The sequence below is a fragment of the Stigmatopora argus genome, chromosome 5 (assembly GCF_051989625.1).
Source record: "Stigmatopora argus isolate UIUO_Sarg chromosome 5, RoL_Sarg_1.0, whole genome shotgun sequence".
NCBI classification, from domain to species: Eukaryota; Metazoa; Chordata; class Actinopteri; order Syngnathiformes; family Syngnathidae; genus Stigmatopora; species Stigmatopora argus.
The window spans coordinates 11395378-11416317 of record NC_135391.1 but is presented as its reverse complement, the minus strand read 5'-3'; the positions used below and the strand labels follow the sequence as shown (position 1 = coordinate 11416317).

Here is a 20940-nt window from a genome sequence, read left to right as displayed (position 1 = left end):
CCAACTTTGGATACATAAAATGGATGTATATCATGAGTTGGTTTGTTTACATGGGAGTTGCACATGTAGTACCCACAAGCTACCATTTGGGCAGGGTTCACCTCTTAAATGAAGGGGTAAAATTTGCATTATTTAATTTACACAAAGTAAAACATCTTGATTTTTCAATATTTTGAAGCTATTTAAGTTAATCATCTTCTAAATTGATCATTTCAATTGGCTGACAATGTGTTAACTCTTTGGGTGTGTTTCACTTTGTGTCATGGCCGCTCTCACACACTGCGGCACACTTGAAATTCAGCATAGTGAACCAAAACTAATGCCAAAAGACTTTCTGCTGGACTTTTTTTTCGCAGTATGCGTGTTTTTGCATTCCAGCTCCCGTAGGTGCATAAACCCAAGCTGCTCTAGGTGGGAGAGGATCAATGAGGAGATCAATAGGGTACCTGGCAGTCCTAATAGCCCTGTTATTGCGTGCTGACTCTCTGCCCGATATGGCAGCACACTGGGGAAAGAGTAGTATGAGAAGTGCATATATATGTGTGTTTGTGTGTGTTGGGGGGTGGATGTGTGATGAGTGTGCACCTGTTTTAGCTCAAACACACTAGAGAAGGCCCATTTGGCCTAATCTGTATGACCATACTCACTGATGTCTCTGATGCAAGTGTTATAAAAACCTATTGATATTTCAGTGCCAATGAAAAGAAAACGTTGAGTTCTGCCATGAACTATGATAACTAGTTTATTCGACTCATTGGCTGCCACTGGAGGGGATAGATGTCCAATCAATTTGAAATGAGCGAGCAGGCAGTGAAACATGATCATAGACTGAAAACCTTCTACTGTCCGTCCCAAGGTCCTTGAATCCACCCGTTTGTTTCTACGTGTGCGTCAGTTGCCGCTGCTATCTTATCAACAATGGGTTACACATCATGATGCGCCAAAACAGAACCCTGCTGCTTTTCACAGATTATCAGTCTACTTCACACCATCGCCTCACTACCTCACAAGCGCTAATAAACGCAGCGGGTGCGCGGGAGGTGCGCTGGAGAGACGGGCAGCAGTGACAACAAGGTGATTGAGGGGAAGGCTACCCCGCTGTTCTCATTGCCGGTTCCTATTCAAATGTTTCGCATCGATGGTCTCAATCAGGAACGTTGAACGCCTTCAGCAAAAACATTTGGATGCAGTTAGTCTGATGCGGTTCCAAATTGATTCATTCGTTCATCATCCATACCGCCCATCCTCGAAAGGGTTGCGGGGTTACTGGAGCCTAATCCCGCTGTCTTTGGGCAAAAGCCAGACTATACCCTAGACTGGTCACCAGTCAGTCATAGGGGACACAGAGAGACAAACAACCATCCACACCCCTAATCATACCACCACCAATGGGAATTGAGCCCACACCTGCCCACACCAAAGTCATACGAGTGAACCACTACAACACAAGGCCGGTTCCAAACCAACTAGAGAAATATACTAGCACCTTGAGATGTGTATATATACCAAATTTTCCAAAGATTTCTGCTAGCTCACTTTGTTTTGGCACAATACTGGCTAAAGCAAGGGTGGGCAAACTATTCCAGAAAGGGTCGCAGTGGGTGCGGGTTTTCATTCCAACCCTTAAAGAGGCTACCTTCTCACCAATCTGGTGTCCTACAAGTGCAATCAATGGATTGCAATCAGGTGCTTCTTGTTTTCTGCAGAAATCTAATTGGTCTAAGTGTCTGTACTGGATCGGTTGGAACAAAAACCTGCACCCACAGTGGTCCTCCAGGACCGGTTTGCCCACCCCCGGGATGGAGCATCTGTAGTGGGGCCATCCATAACAAGCTTGTGATGTTGACGAGTTAGAGTTCTGGTTGTAAGTAAGTGTCTTCAGAGAGTTGCAACATTTAAAGCTTCTCCTGGGTAAGATGATAGCTTGAAAAGGCCAGAGGCGTCCCATACACGGGCCTTGGCAGAGATGTAATAATGGTGCCATATAATTCAGGGTAATGAAGGCTGCGCCACTCGATCAGTCATAAAGAATGATAGCAAGGCAGACGTTTGACCTCCACTGGCAGCCCTCCACTCTCAGTAAATGTGTTTGCTGCGCGCACTCCGCAGCAGTGAGACAAAGGGGACAAGGAGGGAGGAATTTGGATGGGATTTAACATTTGCCAAGATCCAGAGACTGATCACATTCAAGGAAAATGACTTGCTGTTCTACTTTTTAACATAGTATGGAAACTTTAAGACATTTGGGAATTTGGAGTACAAAAAGTTTGTTGACATTCCTTAAATCTCTTCAATATTTCCTCGGGTGCCCTAAAAGATGCCCAATAAATTTGTTTTCGTTTTATTATCCAGTGCACAAGATCCACAAAGAATAATCATGTCTATAAGTAGATCTCACAAAGTGTACTTTTTTATTCTACCTAAATCAAAGATGTGAAATAGTCCTTCTTTCAATGTTTTGAATAGTTCTTAACACAACGGCCTCCACTTGTGCTTATCAAAGTGTGATTCATTTTGGCACCTCTGATATATACGGAGGATTAAGTTTCTTGTAATTTCCCGATGAATTATTGTTTTTCAATCAGGTACTACATGTCATCCGGGTGACCTGCCAAGGATGTTCATCACCTTTTGCTCAAAGTCAGGAAGGATAGGTGTGAACCCCCTTAACCCCAAAGAGGATCAGTGAGCAGTTAAGAGGACAAACAGACAAATCTGTGCTGATAACAACATAATCTCCCCGGTGAAGGTAACCAAGTAGGGCAAGCACGTGGTTCGTCCCTTCCTGGCTGTGCAGTTGATCCGTATGCAGGCAGCGTGTAGCGTCCTGTGGGGGGCTGCTCTTTTCTACATATCTGCTAAATGACAGTAATTATTTTCCTGGGCTGCAGGCGACTCATGCATGTTTTAGTATTTCTACCTGCACCTCCCCCATCTGCCTGCATGGCTACGCATGGCGCGTGCCGTGCTGGAATGGTAGAGGAAGAAAAAGCACATTTTATTCCTCTCCATATCTCCTTCCTATGAGTCCCAGAGGGTTCCTCCCGCCTCCGTTCTTTCACCGAGGAGGCCGTGGCTTTTTATGGTTCCGGGGGGGTTTAGCGAGCCCTGACAGATGCTGTTAGGCTGCTCTCACGATGGTCCAGAAACAGATAAAGACACCTAATGGGGGTTTGTGCACGCTCTGTGCTGTTGTAAGCATTTTACTTCCAAATGGCTACCATGTTTCAATTCAGAGATCTAGGCAACCAATCACATGCATAAAGAAAGTCTTTTCCTGGACAAGGCAGCCTCATTAACACACACTCTTAGTTGGAGAAAGAAGGTTGCTCAGACGGTGGTCTGACGACAAGTAGTAAATATCAACACGTTGAAAACAAAACAATGAACGTGTCAGAGATGTTTAAAAAATTCATGAAAGATATTTGGAAAAAACAGCTGGACAATTATGTCTTGGTTGAATTTTTTGTAACCACACACAAGTAAGAGAAAAGGAAAAGATATACTTGTCTCACTTAAGGGGGACTGAATAATTGGAAATAAACACACAGGTACAGGTAGAACATGCAAACTCCACACAGGAAGTTCTACTAATAGGTCATATCAATGCCAGGTTGAATTAAACTTGTCAAGAGGGCGACAGTGTTGCAAGAAGTGAGCACACAATGGATCCTGGGAAAGAAATATCTATTTGAAACAATGGTGAACGCTCCCTGCTGGAAGTCAGTCAAGGTTGGCTGACAAATGCATTGACTTCAGGAACTTGTCTTTATTTTCCTCTCCTTTCCCCTCTCTGTGTTGCGTGTCACGCCGTCCTGTGACACGCTCGCTCGTTCGTCGCCACTCGGGGGATCTCTAAGCCCCCCGCAGTTTTCATAATGAACATGTGGCTTCTCTCTCTTGGGCACAATTGAGCCAAATTCATAGGCAGAGGATGGGGCATTAGCCAGATGGTGTTGTGGGTGGCATCCTTTCTCTGGCCATCCATTAGAGCCGTGCTGCTGACAAAACTACAATTTGGGCACACAGACATGGATCTGATTTAAATAGCACATCTATATGTGTTTGTATGTGTGTATGTGGAGGGGGGGGGGGGGGGGGGGGGGTGTTGCAGCGGATAAGTGATCACTCCCTTTCTCAAGGGGCAATTCGACAAATGATAATGCATGACTATATGTAGATGCAATTCAAATATTGAAAAAAAGATTGCCAGCTGCTTATGTTTGATTGAGCTCTCTGCATTTAAGGTTTGGATTTTGCACACGTTGACCATGATTTGAAGTTAAGGACAAGGAAATATGGCAGAGGTCATTTTAAATGAAATATAACTACCCTGTATGAAATACAAAATATATAGACAAGAGTAAGAGAAGAAGGACCCTCAGGACCCCTCAGTTTTCACTGCGGTGCCATCTGCTGGATGTGATGGCACAAAGCAGCTTTGCTTGGAATGGAGGTGTCACATACGGTCCCCATGGCAACCGTGTCATAATGGGGCCCAGGCCTAATTCATTCTCAGAGGTTGAATGGTGGCTCGAGATGGAGAAACATTGCATATCTGCAAACGAATTAGGTCTCCGCTAAACTTTCCCTTCCACTTATTCTCATCATTCCCTCCTCAGATACAAAACCTTGCCATTCCTCCTACTCTACTTAATCGTTTCCTCGTATACACTCTTTTCTGCGTCTGACATTCCGGCTCGGGGAAAATAATAGGATTTCATTAGCAGCGTTGTATTACTCTTATCCCTCCCTGAAGAAGATGGGGATTAGTGGTGTTAGGGGTCCTGGAGAGAGGGTTGGCAAACACACACATACACACTGACAAGGTGTGTAGGCAGGGGAAGGGAGTGGGGTGGGACTAGCATGGCTAATGGCGTGACCGACCAATCACGCGCCTCGTTCCAGAGGGAACAGTTTGTCATGGGGGGTACTGCATAAATGCTGTCAGTGGTTCTGCTTATATAGGAAAAGCCTGAGGCTCGCTACCAGTGTTTGCTGTTGATGGGGGCAAGGAAGTGGTCACATTTGCATGGTAGGAAAAGGGAAAATGGCATTTGTTACCTCCACCAAGGACATGCTGGGGACCAAGTTTTGCTTTGAAATAAAAAACAAAAAAACCTGCACATCACTACAAGTACCACCATTATGATCCAGTGAGACAGGAACAAAACAGGCTGGGCAGCCCATTTTTTTTTCTTCCAAAAAGCACTTTAACTTTACAGTGATATTAGCTGCAATTAAAATGATACAATTGCATGTAAAAGGTCAATGAGTACCTATAATGTTTGACCTACTAGTACTAGATGATGAAATGAAATGAGAACCACAGAGGACTACATTCATTTTTTCCATCTTGCAGGGGAGTTTATAGTTTTATGGATGCAATAAAATTGGAGGGAATTAAAGTATTTCTCACAGGTAGTTTTTTTGCCCCACATTTTGTTCACTCTTTTTTTTAGTTCTTTCCAAACCTCTGTTGAATGTCAAAATAGTGGATAAAAGATGGAGAATAAATTCACCTATTCTGACATCTGAGGTGAAGGCTTGACAGTACATAATTGATATCTAGATTTTTTTATTATTTTTAAAAAGTGTTTAACTAGTACCCATTGTTATTAATTTCTTTATGATCCCTGCCTCTGTCAGACTCACCTGGATAGTGGTCCTGTCCCTACAATGGAGTTCCGAGTCTCTTTGTCCATCTGCAAGGAAGAGGTAAATTACAACAACTGAAATGAATATTTTTTCATAAGCTTTCATTTTGCCTAACCCTCACCCTTTCTCATTCCCAAGAAGTGTCTTCTAGACCCGTCCAATCGGCAGCCAGGCGAGACCGGTCACGACTCCAACGGATTCTCTACGAGACGAGGAGTCCTTTTTTTTTGTTCTCCACCATGGCTCCACATTAAAATTCATGCCGGCTCTCTGCACCGAGCACAAATGTCAGCCACGAAGGCCGTGATGTATGCTCTCATTCTCTCGCCTTCCTGTCGCTCCATCCTTCTTTTCTGCTCCCTTCCCGTCTTTGTTCCAGTCGGCCGGATGCTCAGCGCCTCCTGCTGCTGCTGAGGAGAAGATGGGAAGAGAAGCAGACGCGATGACTGAGTGGGAAGTCATGCTGCTTCTCGTTTCGGCTTTTAATCAAGCAGCCTGCCGGGGAATGTGCAAATCCACCTCTTCCGCTTGTGTTTAGGCCCACATCTTCACCGTGTGTGCAATTACACATCATTTTACCTGGAACATTCTCGGAAAGTGGAATCACTGGCTGTGCTTTTAGAGGGACTCACTATAATTTGGGTTGGGTTTTTTTTAACCAACCTAGAAGTAATTCACGGTAATGTGTATTCAGTAGTATCGATTAACTTGAAATGGTGAGCTGTTCGTTGAAGTTTGCTGACATTTTGTTCACTAAAGCAGTCAATATGAATGTGAGTATCCTATATTTTAAATCATTAGATTAAGATTCCTTCATCATTGTTCTTTTGTTTAGCGAATTTTGGTGCAGTTTGAATTGAAAGTTGAAGTGAGCAACAGTTTGTGTTGACGAACTGGGCTACAAAGTCAGATCAAGTGACCTATGGAATTTTGCTTACACCAAAACTAACCATTCTTCCCCGAATTTAACGGACCATTGTGTTGTTATTGCTTGTCATCCAATAATGACCTTAGTACCGCTGGAATCATTCTTTCATGCAGATTCCAATCATAATAACATTTGGGTTGATGAAATTATATTTCTTTTGCCACATACTGTAATTAAATTTAAAGCTGCACAATTTGGAGTTCTTTTGCACATTTGGTGCAGGATTAGGAACAACCCTCCCTGGGTTGATCCACGGAAAAAAATCTGCCCTGGACTGAGTCCGAGAACAACTCTAACCGGTTCGTCATCACGTTGGGATATTACACAGAAACCAAAATGTCTGCAGAGTGTATTTACAGTGAGAAAAACGAGGCGTCAAGTGGGCTTTTCCTCCATTTCGCTGCTCTTGTACTGACGTTCTAAACACTAGCAGACAGATTTAAAGCCTCAGCCGGCACACACTTGATATAAAAAAAATAAATGAGGTAGGAGCAGGGAAGGAGGTGACAGTATTTTTTGGATGCCAGGCTGGTCTTAAGTGCATAAATCTAAGCATAGTTCATCTCGTGTATCAAAAGCTGGAGGCTAAGGAGGAGCGCAAACTGCTTGTTGGCTCTACCTCAGTTCTCTCCACAGAGGTTTCCCGTCATAATTCACCCCATTTTCATTTCCTCTTTAAGGCATTCACACTTTACAGTTGATCAAGAAGGCTATTCAGTTTATTTGAACTGTCACTGGACGCCATTTTGACCTCGCTTCCAAAGTTGACAGCAACCAGAACAATGCTCCAATACATCATTGCATTACGTAACTCTATTCTATCATCCCACAATGTAGTCATTGTACAATAATATGAATTGTAAATATAATCATAATAAGGGACTTAAGATGGAAATTATGTTCATTTATATGTGCTGTCCCTTATTAAATAAATCAAACTCAAACTAGAGAAAAATTGTGCTATTAAACTCAGCATAAATAACATCAGGCTACAAATTAATATTATTTGACATTCTTAAATATTACCATCAATATTTTTATAATGATGTGTATTAAATTATTGTTATTTATCAATGACACATTCATTCTGCTTGTTCCTAATTCTGGTATTCTGAAGTCAGTTGTGGTCCGTGCATTTTCTCGTAGCGCCTTCAACGGGTAAAATCCACTTACTAGCAGCATTTAATGATTCAATACAAATACTGGAGCTTTTCAGACATTACAACCGGGCAATGAAAGGAAGCTAACAGACAATTTGGAATTATTTAATAAGTATTGATGGACAAAATATAATAAATGATTCAGATATTTCTTAGGCCAGCAGAGAAGGCCTTGAAGGCCTTGACGGCCCGCCACTGTCTGGAGTATAACCAAGCATTCAATACGAAAAAAAGGAAAGCTTCAGGTTGAAGCTAACAAGGCTTTCTAAAAAAAAAAAGAAAAGAAAGAAATAGGTCGTACAGTGACGCCAGCATGTTAGCCATCGCTCAGTAGCCTCCAATTGCTTATAATCATTACGGGTATTGGCTCCACTAAAACATTTGTGGGCTGGAGATTGTCGGAGGTGTAAAAGTAAATGACGTGTGTAACTTTGTTCAAACATTTTTGGGCTCCTCGGAGGCTCGTGGAGGCTCGCTGGCCTGTGAAATGTCAGAAAAAAAGAGAGATGGGCCCTGTATACCGTGTGTGTGCGCACGTGTGTGTAAGCGCTCACTGGTCAGGGTGTAAGTTATGGTCGTAACTTTCCCACTCTGTCAGACGCTTTAAGTGTCTGTCCTGCAGGACACATTCACGGGCCGGCCTTAAATAAAGTCCTTTAAATAAAGCTGGTGGGAGCTCAATAATGAGAAAGCGGCCTGTCTGCTTTTAAATGAACCCGGGCCAGCTCTTATTAATGTCCCCTTATCGCTCATCACGGCCGCTGACCTGCCGTCGTAACCCCGCCTCCCGCCAAGTGGTCGCCGGCCGAGTAATTGAGGGCAATTTTCAAATTAAAATTTAAAGCCCTCTTCCATCTTGGAGGGGGGGGGGGGGGTGGCGGTGGTTTTTCACCAGCCGGGCAGGTAGTCCGTGATGAACGAGGGGCATTAATCTCCATGACAAAGCGAGAGAGAGGAGTTAGCGGCTGCGATAGCGGCGCTAACGGATTTAATTAGCATTTAATCAGGCGCCTCAGGGCAGATGGATATTGGGTAGGGGAGGGGTGGGTGGGTGCAGAGAGGAGATCAAACTCCATCGGCCTTCTGGAGGGCGAACAAGACGAGTCCCGCTTTGCTGCGGGGCCGTGTCGAAGAACACGCGCCTGTGATCTTTTTTTTTGTGTTCGTGTTTCGTGCGTAATGTAATCGAGCACCGAAAGAAACACTTGCGTCGTTTGACGTTGAAAGAGAATGATTTAGTGTGTTTTACACTGGGCCAACCTTGACTTCTAAACAAAATTTTGTCAGCTGACAATCGTGCCATTGGCATTGAAACATAATCATTCACTTCCAACCCTCCCAGTTCAAGTGGATTAGACACCTTTTGTCGAAAACGACAGAAAATGAGCAAATAATGTATCAGCATACTGGCAAATAATATTTGATTTGGTAATAAATATGGAATCTCAAAAGTACATTACCTGTCGAGGAGAAGCTGTGCAACTTTGTTTCATTTCTCTTCGTTGATTGAAGGCACCTGCAACATAATTGGCTAATTAGTGGAGGGCGTGGCATCTGTTGGTAGCACAGTCAACAAAATAATACTTTTCAAGTGCTAACAATCGATTATGTAAGATTTGCACTTTGCTTACTTATGAAATGGCCACTATATACCAATGTACATTAAAGAAACATGTTCTTGGAAATAATTTAAAATTTTCCAGTTAAAAGTCAATCTCCTTTCACCCTGAAATATGTGAAACAACAATTGTATTCCAATAAAAAAGAGAGCATGTGCTGATGTTAGTTTGTCAGACATGCCTAAAAATGGGTGACAAAAAGGCTACATGCAATTTGAAAGAAAATCAGCATCATCACGAAGTGATCGTTGTCAACGATGACATATATTCAATGGTCCCTTTATCAACTGACGTAGCTTGTGTGTTTATAAAGGGTTCTTTTGTTCCATATTCAAACTATTCTCTTTGTGTTAGAGGTGAAAGTTGAAAGGCAGACATTCTGACAGCTACGGCGAACAAACGTCAGGCTTGATGCGGCGAGAAGTGAGGAGATGATGTTGTTGGGTTGGAATTCATAGATTTTTTTTTCCTTTTTGGGCATGAAAAGAAGCGGCGTGTGATCACAATGTCATTAGAAGTATATACTTAGACAGGACTGCTTGCACTCGTTTGCACCTGTGGGACGTCATTACCAGCTGCTAGTGAGCCACAAACCTGAATGCAGGTCACACATGAGTGCATAACAATTGGACACTTCAGCGTGGCCTTTGACGGCACTGAGTTAGGCCTGTTAACAAAGGTAGTGAATTCCTTCATACCCCGGTGGGCACTTCTACAATCAACAATAGTGAGTGCGCACACATTATTTTGTCCCACCGCATAACAATTGGACACCTGCAGGGGCGGATCTAGAAAAATATTTATTGGGGTGCGAAAGGATGGCAGGACCCCTTTCATGATGTTATAATATACTACAGATTTTCTGAGGTGGTAAGCCTGTCTTTTCAGGGTGGCAATTTCCACCCCTTGCCAACCATGGACATGACTGTGGCCTTTGACAGTAAAATAGCTCCACAAGGATCGTGGGGGTGCTGTAGCCTATTCTAGCCAACTTTAGTCAGTAGGCATGGGACATTACATTATACACATTGAGGGATTGTGGTGTTTTTTTGTCAATGTTTAATGAGGGGTGGGGGGTGCTAAGAGTCAAGGGACCTCAGTACTGTCAGGAGCTTCTGTAAGTCTGCCGCTACCACCTGTTCCCACCTGTTCCCGCCTGTTCCCTCAAGACCCGCTGACACGAGCGCACACCAAGCAGGCCGAGCAAACACCTGACAAAGTGCGCCAATGTAGTCATCCTGCAGCTCGGCTGACACGACCAGCAAGGGCTAACATTTCCACATGACAGCATTGAGGCCGATGTTAGGGGCCCCCCGCCCCTGACATCTCTGACACGTCCCATAATAGTGTATGACATGCCAAAGAAAGAAAGAGAAGAAAAAACAGTAACATGGGGGCGAGTGCTTACAGTATGATTAAACTAAAGATAACTATGATTTTCTTTGTTCAATTTCAGTATTGATGACGTCAGGCTACTTTCCTCTTTTGATAGAACAACAATTAATCATTTATCTATAGATCTGTATATATAGCTATATATATGTAGCTATATATATACACACATACATACATACATATACACATATATATATATATATATATATATATATATATATATATATATACATACATATACACATATATACATATATGTATATATACATATACACATATACATACATACATATACATACATATATACACATATATACATACACATTTACACATACACATATATACACATACATATATACACATACATATATACACACATATATACATACATATATACACATACATACATATATACACACATACACATACATATATACATATATACACATATATACATATATATACACATATATATATATACTTAGCATAAGTGCAGCAGAGGATGTCAAGATTTCAAAAATTAACTTTTATTTAAACAAAACAAAGAAACAAACGAAAAAAAAAATCAATTATTGACTCATTAACAAGATTATAAAACAGTGATTTAGTTACATAAATAAATTGATATCGGCGTATCAAATTTGAATTTCAGAAGCATGTATACATGGGTCATCATAATAAATAAAAAAAGAGAGCTTCCTACACAAACAGAAAGAAAACAGCCAGAAAGACTCAAGAGGAAATTCTTGCGAGACAGCGGACAACAACGTATGCACTTTTTTTTCTTTTTTTTTTGTTCTCAACCACCAGAGACAGTCGAAGAGCTGCTTTGTCGTCGAAAGCAGGTAAGAAGAGTTAAACAACACAACCATACACTTTTTCTTTCTCCTTTTTTTACTAATTAAGGACACTAAAGCTGGGCCAAGGTGGCTCGCTCGCCTCTCACCCCTTTTAAACGCGTTTGGTTGTTAGACAGAAATTCCTGTTTGGTTACGTTAAAGCGTTAAGACAAGGCAAGAAGAAAAGGCTGCTATTTTTGTCAAGACACATTTACAGTAAAAGAAAGGACAAAAAAAATGAATGAGAGTAAAGACTGAATTTTTGTTGACAGGTGTGCGTAATAGGAGACTCAGTGTTGATTTTTACTGCATGAAATGAATTTAAAGTGGATTAAAGCGATTAAAAAACGTGTTACTGGCCCCCAGCGAGTACTTTAGACATCCTTTCCTGGTCTGTATGCTTTAGTCAGCAGGAATGAAGTCTTGTCCTCCTGATATGTTTCCATCACATGACAAAAACAAATTTAAAAAAAGAAGACAGGAGAGAGAGAGAAAGAGAGAGAGCAAACTACAGCGGCTTCAAGTATTTCACATTACATAGAATACTCTGTATAAATTAGTTAACATATACTTTCAGATCCTCCATTTTCAGACATATATACTATGGCATATATACAGAGTACAATAAATGCTCACTCATGTTGATGTTTTTTTTTCCTTTTCTTGTAGTCAGTCGTTGGTTTTGTCCCGCCTTTTATTTTTGTGGAGGAAAAGAAATCCCTGAGAACACTCGGTGGACAATTAGTGGAGCTTGCACACTTTTTTTTCAACAGTAGAAAGTCTCAATGCTATGACACACACAGGGAAACCAATGACACTGACCTATTGAGAAAAAAATTAAAATAAAATCAAGAAAATGGCAGTGATGGGATGAGAAGTGACGCGTCTATTATTAGCCAATCCGAGAGCAGGAAGAGGAACCATTGATAAACACTGTCGGCTAAATTATGTGCCAAAAATATCCACGGCGACAGCACTGCATCAATGAGGTAGTACCCCTTTAGCACGGTTCTACTCACTGGATACAACAACATTTCCCCTGCACGATACTTGTCAAAAACACTGTCAGAGAGATGCTTGCATTTCCACAGTTTTGTAATTTTGTTCCATGAGTTGAAATTCCAATGGAGCCACAATTTTTTTTATATATCATGTACAATTGGACTAGTATTTTAAAATGTATCTGCAAAGGTGTGAGGACTTTCTGCATACAAAAGATGACCTTCATTTATGTTTTGATCTCAAAATGATAATTGTTTTGCAATTAATCAAATTTTTAGTGCTAAATATCTCAATTCTAATGGATTAAACATGCTTGTCAGTGGCGCAGACACATGGTAATACTGGTTATGTTATAAAAATATACATATACATATACAGCTGATTTTTGGATGCATAATTCACATCTGATGGCAGTTTTTTGCAAACAGGTCAAAGTTTCTTCTCTACAGTTTATCTATTTACTATAATGTTTCTACATGCACACAACTAGCCATATCCTTTGTAAAGACATTAGTGTTCAACATTGCTGTCATGCTTGTTTCTTTCATATTTCATCAAATATCATCATTTTTAACACTTTATAAAACAAGCACAAATGTTAAGCAGTGTTTTGCTGTTGTTTTTTTGAGAACTTGTTTTTTTTTTCTTTTTTAACAAAACGGGGGGTCCTAAACTTCTAACACTTGACCTGAAAAACTGAGTTCAGTTTTGGATTACGCATCCACAGGCATAAATCTAATTTTGACATTAATGTTGGCCAGTGTCCCTGCTAATTCACCCAATATATTAGCGAGAGCGGAGGATTACAAGCTACAATAATAAACGCATTGCTAAAAATACCTCTCTGACAGTGTGTATATAAAACATGTTTTTAATCGCTTTTAAATTGGATTATGCAGGTGTAGCTACTGTTAATGTACCATAATCCAGGAAGGATGAATTCGAATGTGCCATGTTTGCAGTTAGCTGCATGCATCACATTACACAGGTGGGTGCTAAGAGCATGGTCATGCGAATTGGCGCTGAGAGAAAACTAATGGCTGCTCGAGTGCTACGGAAATGCTGATGGTGGCTTTTTTTGTCTTTTGAAGATGAGCAGTGTTGCCAAGCGCCCCCTATTGGGGGGGCCCAGGGGCCAAAGGGGAGGTGATCTGTGTGTGTTTTTAAAGCCTTCGTTTCTGGTCTGACAATGCAGTTTTCTCAGTTGTTTTGATTTTTAGAACACAAGCGCGACTGTAGAAGGCTTTTCAGCCACATACAGGTAGGTGCATCTCAATACATTATAACAGGGTTATATACAGCCAAACTATTGGACAAAGCGCTGCAGACTTTCATTCTAACCAAATAAGATGACGGCTTTTCACCAATTTGGTGTCTTGCAAGTGTAATCAGGTGATTGCAGTTATGTGATGCTTATTTGAGCAGAATATTCATCGTAAAATTGTCTGTGCTGGATCGATTGCAACCAAAACAAAGTAGGTTAACTCCAAAAATGACTTCAAATGAAACTTTTTATATATAAACTTAAGTCCTTTTGTAAATGAGATGCAAAACTGGTAAAAATGTGCAAAATGGATCAGTTTGACAATACACTGATTTAAAAAGGGTTTAATTAACAATTACTACATTAATTGTAACTATTAATTCAATAAATAAAATGCAAAAATGTTTAAAGTCTATATTGCTGATTGGTTTCCTTGTATTATTTATAAAGACAACTGATAATTTAATGAGATAAAATAATTAAAAATCAATTCATTATTGAATGAAAGAATCGCTTCATTTATACAATACATATTACAGTTAGCCTGATTTCGACCAATTCCTACCACACTTCTTCATTATATACTATTGGATTGTTTCTTATCCAATATCTATATCATGAAATATTTCCCAATCTGTTCGGTGAATCCATAAATTCACCTTAGTTATTCATCTATGCAAAGAAATTAAATTTTCTCCCTCTTTTGAAATGTATGGAGATGCACCCGTCCAACTCAACAGAAAGAAAAAGAGGTTTGGGAACAAAACATTTTCGTTCTCCTTTCATACACACGCAGACGCACAACATTCACAATGTGACGAATTTCCTCTCTTGTTTATAAAAAAAATCTGTACACGTAGTAGTAATAATATTATTATCAATAATAATAGCGATAATGTTTGTAACGAGAACAACAGCAAGAACAATAATACCGCCTGTGGCTCTGTGGAGTTTGTTTTTTCCTTTTCCGCTTCAGCGCTTCGTTTTGCAACCTGTTTTTTTTGTCTTTTTCTTTCCTGGGAGTTCCAAAAAAGAAGACTGTGTTCTGGGTAGCCTCCAGTCAGAAAGATTAAGTCAAACTCACCGCCCCTCATTTGGATCGTAAACTGTATTATGTGCATTACAGTAGTGCAACATAATGGCTTGAAGTAGTGAAGTCGCTTTATTTAAAAAACTATTAAAAATAGCAAGATAGAACTGGTCCATTCAAGTGGGACACTGGACCACCCCTGGAGTCCAACTCAAGTACTCTAATTGAGGTGCAAGTTCAAAATTAAAGTAAAACGACATTTTCCGCCGAATCTACAAATATTTTTTCTCAAACTGTGTGATTTCCATTAACCACTCCAATTTTGGGGACCACCCAGAGACTCAAACTAAAGTACTCTAACGAAAATAAGATGAGGCATTACAAGATACTTTCAAAAATGAGTCATTTCATCTGATTTCATAGAAAATTGAGATAGCCAGGAACCATTCTACTTTTGTGATACACTAGAGTAGCTCAAGACTGACCATCTCAAAATAAATGAAGCTTGAAAATGATTAATTTTAAAAAAAATTAAATGAGGTGTTTCAAAAAGGTACTTTGAACATGCTCATGTTTATTTTTATTTTTTGCCTGATTTGAGCCTCTGAGATTTGCATTCCACTTTGATATACACCTGCTGGACCTTTTGAAATCAGTCGAAATGCCGGCAAATATGACAGAGTACTTTTACTTTGAAATTATTAGATCTTCATGGGAGTATACTTTATTTTGAGTCGTGGGAAGTTCCAGTGTTGCCTTGAAGAGTAGCTGTTCTCAAATAGCTCCGTTATTTTTTTTCTATCATTTTTTTAAGATAGGGACTTTCATTCTGAAGCCACCATGTCTCATTCCCGTAATGCACATAATGAAGACTACGAAAAAAAACGCTGGGCGGCTGGCTGGGCTTGGTCTTTCCGAAAGGTGACTGGCCTGACCGCAGTAAAAGAAGGCAGAATCGAGTCGGTATAAAAGTAGCGGAGCTCAGCCGAAGCGCTCCCTCACCAGCATCATGAGTTTCTTTTTGCCCTTGTAGATCTGTTTCAGGTTGTCTATGAACTGCGTGAATTGGATGTGTCCGTCATGCGCCATCATGAACGTCTCGCGCGCCTTCCCCAGGAACTCGATGAACTCGCTGTAGTGTCGCGGGCTGATGTGCGTGAGGCGTGAGTGTGTGGTATTGATGTAGGCCCCGATGGTAGCGTCCAGCAGCTGCCTGAGCGGCGCCTTGTCCAGCGACATGAGCTTTCCCGAGTTTCGCCGGCTGTGCAGCGCCGACACCATGCCCGGCGTAGTCAGCGTGCAGCGGCGCAAAATGTCCGAGAGCACCGTGGCGCACTTGACGCTCTTCACCACCAACGGGATGACGGCGGCCAGCTCGTTCTTGCCCAGCGACTGGCTGAGCGCGCAGGCCCACAACACATCGTTGATGGCCGGGTGCGTGTCCTGGTTGTAGCTGAGGTTCAAGTGCGCCATGGCCAGCGTGGCCAGCTTGTAGGCGCGCATGGGGTAGCCACGGTGCTCCATGTAGCGCGCGATGGTAAACAGCTGCGTGTAACTCATCCCCGTGGTGGCGGCGTCCAGTACAATCTGGTAGGCTGTCTCGAAGGCAATGTGGTCCTTTTCGCAGAGCGTCAAAGCCGAAAGCGCGCAGTTCTGGGGGTCCTTCATGGCGCACTGCAGGGCCAGGGTGCGCGCCGACGACGCCAGGTTCTCCTGCTGGTGGCAGTCCAGGTGTAGGCGCACAATGGTGCTGTTGGACATGACCGTGGTGGCCACGATGCTGGTGGCCTCGGTGGGAGTGAAGAGGGTGAACCAGCTCTGCATGATGCTGTCCAATGCGTACACACCTGATGCAAACACACAACGTGCAAAGACCAGGGGGGTGAACTACTTTTGGTCCTTTTTTACTGTTTCCATGCCATTGATGTAATAACATAACTGGATTGTCTTTTACAAAATGGCAAAAAGGCTTTTGTCATACTTGTATGTTTTCATGCTTCCCTACCACTTGACAACAGACACCTTTGTTTTTTTCTCACAATTTGATGATGCAAAATTTAAAGTCAAAGTTTCTATGAGGTGATAGCTTATTCATTCCATTCATTTTTTTATTCAATATAACATAGCGACCACTTACCGACTTCTGTGGCACACGTGACTAGCCAGCGTACCATTTCTCGCCGCCTCCAGTTTAAGGTCGAAAGCGTTATTCTCATCACCTGATCAAGACAAAACAAGCATCAGTTAATAGTAATTTAATGGCAGTATTTTTGTCCTGAGAGGTTTGTATGAAACCAATTGAGCCCCACTGTTTTCCACAGTGCACCTACTTGCAGTCCCAGCTCAAGGGCAACTTTTAGCAGCGTGATGTCAGGCAGGCTGTCCATCAGCGTGGCAATCTTGAACGCGTCTTGCGCCAGTTTGAAGATGTGAGACGATGAGTGGATGTTCTTCTGAATAGATTCCAGCACCGTCTCCAGCCTCCGACTGTCACCTGAAAAACCAAGAGACCACAGTTGAACATATTTAGGGAGAGCAAGTGCACTAGATTGCCAAGCCTGTTTTGTCCCAATACTTTCAGAGTCTGTTTTGCTAAGGCGTGTGCTAGAGTGCATACCTTTGGCTGCAGTGAGCATGGTGGAGGCCAGCTCACACTGCTGAGATTCAATGTGGCTGAGCGTGAACCAGCGTGGGTAGCGGTTAGGTACCACCGACACAATATGGTGAGGCCTGGACAAGTCGCCGGACGATGCCGTCGACTCCAACACGGGCAACCTGGGAAAAATGACATCATGTGATAAGATCCCACAATTTCAATATTTTTATGATTTTCATCTAGCATGGGCTGATTTAGGATTCTTGTGGCTGGTCATGCACAACTGCTAGTTGCTAGAATTTATCAGGCCTCTTTAATGTCAGAGAGAGTCTCCGGTAACAGAGAAATTCAGGAGTAGACCAATAACCAGGAGAACAGGTTTAAGAACGGGACTCGCAAAATGACAGTCATTAGGAAGAAAATTAAAAGGAATACAGATGTGAAGTTGGGCAGCCCGGCGGATTTGTGGTTAGCGCTTTGGCCTCACAGTGGGAGACCTGGGTTCAAATCTAGGTCGGTCCACCTGTGTGGAGTTTGCATGTTATCCTCAGGGCAGCGTGGGTTTTCTCTGGGGTACTCCGGTTTGCTCCCACATTCCAAAGACATGCATGGTAGGCTGATTGGACGCTCTAAATTGCCCCTAGGTATGAGTGTGAGCGTGAATGGTTGTTTGTCTCCTTGTGCCCTGCGATTGGCTGGCCACCAATTCAGGATGTCCCCCGCCTCTGTCAGCTGGGATAGGCTCCAGCACGCCCCGCGACCCCAGTGAGGATAAAGCGGTTCAGAAAATGAGAGATAAGATGTAAAGTTGGCACAAAAAGGATGAAGACAACATTTATAAGAACAGCAACAGAAACGCAGTTAGAGAGCCAACAGGAAAAGAAACATTATTATTTATTAACCCACCCGAGATGTAACAAAACTTTCGCAAAGTGAGATACATTTTACATCCAAAGTCATGACTACTCTGTACAGAAAGCACACCTGCTGGATTCAGAGTGGCTATTGGGGAGAAGAGAAATGAAAACCTTGAATATTAAAACTTGATTTCAGCGGTCTAAAAATTTGCATAGAACCCCCAAGTTGCTATTTAGTCAGCATGGAGCTCAGCAAGACCTGCTGTGACCGGAGGAACCTCAACCTCTCATCATCCTCATCATCAAGGCGAGATGGGCCAAGGTTTCTGAGGCTTATCCTGTGGCCGTCTCATCTCCTATTCTGCTTCACTCTTCCTGTTCTGTACCGCTCCCTTTTCAAAAGGTCTCCTCTGCTTCACAAGGCAGAAACCTGGCCTCCTCGCAACCAATCACAAAGCTAATTGACTCCGTTGGGAAATTAGAGGATTCACCTTCCAGCCGCACAGGGGCTGGACATACATCAAACAAATACCAGCACATGCTCACACACATACACACACATTCACATACACACACACACACACCTGCCCTTTTGGAACACTTCAAAGCAACCCGCTAAAAAGCAACGTGATGCTCGACACCAACTTTCAATTTCGCTGCATGTTGTCCTGTTACTGTATGAAGGCTTGTTCCAAAAGACACTTTCTGCATGACAACAAAGTTCTGAATTTATGTGGGAAAGTGATAACTACACAGTTGCCAAAACATGTTACTGTGAAAATTAGTACTTGCTGGTAAAATTATCGCCTTTTTCTTCTTAAAAGGAACAGTTGCTGCTATTAAAAGACACCTATACAATATTCAGGGTTAAGCATTTGCAAATTTTTGAGATTTGCTGAGAAGCTCACATAACAGTATTACTTTGAAGCCAACTTGTGGAATATCGGGGTTGTCCTCACTTTGATGGTGCTCCGTAAATGCACAAAGTGGAAGTTAATGTTTGTTTATGCTTTTTGTCTTAATGTGGCTACCAAAACCTGTGTAGTCCACTCGGCCGTTTTACTTTGCTTGTGTTTAATGATGTATCCCATTTATGTACAGTACTAGTGCCTTTTTAGTATGCCTGTGCGTGTAGTGTTTTTCAAAGTTGTATGACAACGACAAATACGGTATTCTTTAGAGGTTAAGTAAAGGTTGTTTTTTGGTTGAAAGAATTAACTAGACTTAACGGTTGATGAACAATGAGTGAGAGAAAGTTTGATCACATAATTATTATAATTGCCACTTGTACTGGCCCTTAACCCATTTTTGATGAGATTTTAACGTTTTGAGCCACAGAGTTTTCCACAAATGCTCCTCGGCTATAATCTTACATATATTTGTTCATTAACATGAATGTCATTAATATGTACTGTCCCTTTATTAATAAATAAATCAACTCAAGTAGAAAGTACGCTATCACGACGAGAATACACTCTCTTAAACCAAATGCCCAGTAGACACCATAAGACTATGCGCCTAAAGAGGATACAGCAGTATTCAGCCATAGTACGGATAATTTGTCCTTGCACAGCAGGGAACATTCCTATGTCGAGTAAGCTGAATATTTTAAGAATGGATGTCATGGGTATGGGGAGATGTGTGCTGATAGCTAATAGCCAGTAGGTTGTGTCCCACAAGCAAACGGCTTCATCTCCAACCTCAACACCATCTGCCACGATAGCCAATTTTCGTTGCAGTCTGGGGTGAAATATTCAGTGCAGACGAGTCGTTTTCGGCCAGTCCTCTCTAGTCATCTCGTGTCTGTTGACGAAAACACTTCCACAGATTCCTTGTGGTATCTTTTAAAAATTTGATTACCACACCAGGTTTAGGAGAGTCGAACAATAGGCACCTGTATACCATTCTAATCTGTGCACAAATATGAAAGGAATAGATGGACTTTTAACTGGAATAAGAAGGATGTGTGGCCTCGTGAGAGTGTAAACACCTCATGTAACATTATACTCTGGGCCTGAAGCGCTTGTAGCTCAGTGAGGCAGGAACACTTGTGATGCGTTTGCGTCATCTACTGGACTAATGGTTGCCAGTATGTTTACTGTGATTACAAAGACTAAGTTTGGGCTACTAACCTAGATTTGAACAACTTGTCCATGAAACTTTTTTAGTTAATGTATGATTCACTGCCTGAATTTCTGGCATTTCAGGCTGTGATTGTGTAAGAACCAGTGAGGAGATGGGGAAGATCAGGTGCATAGATGCGAATCAATATAATTTTATGTACTGTTTTAACATGAACACTGCACTTGGATACAGTATAGTAAACTGTACCTCATTCCTGATTTACTGTAATATAAATGTATTTTCTTCATAGTTTTGTATTCCTCTACATGGGATAAAGTACAACATACGGTACGGACAGTCCGCTGTATATGAACAAATAGTTTCCTTGTCACCAAGCTTTGCTCATCATGTCATGTATGGACAAAGTAGCAAGTACCTTTGTCCCACGTTTATGTAACATACTATGACATACCCGGGAGTTTTAAAATTCATTGCTGGTACTCTTATGCTTGAGTAGTTTTTTTTAAA

At 41.8% G+C, this 20940-nt stretch overlaps 1 protein-coding gene and 1 long non-coding RNA gene across 2 annotated transcripts in view; one reads left to right on the top strand and one right to left on the bottom strand.

Annotated features, from left to right (window-relative positions):
• Positions 1–1781: 1781 nt before the first annotated feature.
• Positions 1782–6348, top strand: LOC144075013 (uncharacterized). Its single transcript, XR_013300441.1, has 3 exons — positions 1782–1868; positions 5650–5718; positions 5797–6348. It is a non-coding gene; the product is annotated as an uncharacterized LOC144075013 (long non-coding RNA).
• A 4919-nt stretch (positions 6349–11267) lies between these two features.
• LOC144074146 (zinc finger SWIM domain-containing protein 6-like) overlaps positions 11268–20940 on the bottom strand; it is a 60163-nt gene continuing 50490 nt past the window's right edge. The window contains exons 12-15 of the mRNA XM_077600364.1: positions 17513–17670; positions 17226–17389; positions 17033–17114; positions 11268–16742 (exon numbers count right to left, since the gene is read on the bottom strand). Coding sequence (XP_077456490.1) covers positions 15877–16742; positions 17033–17114; positions 17226–17389; positions 17513–17670 — 1270 coding nt within the window. The 3' untranslated portion in view covers positions 11268–15876. The remainder of the gene's footprint in view (positions 16743–17032; positions 17115–17225; positions 17390–17512; positions 17671–20940) is intronic.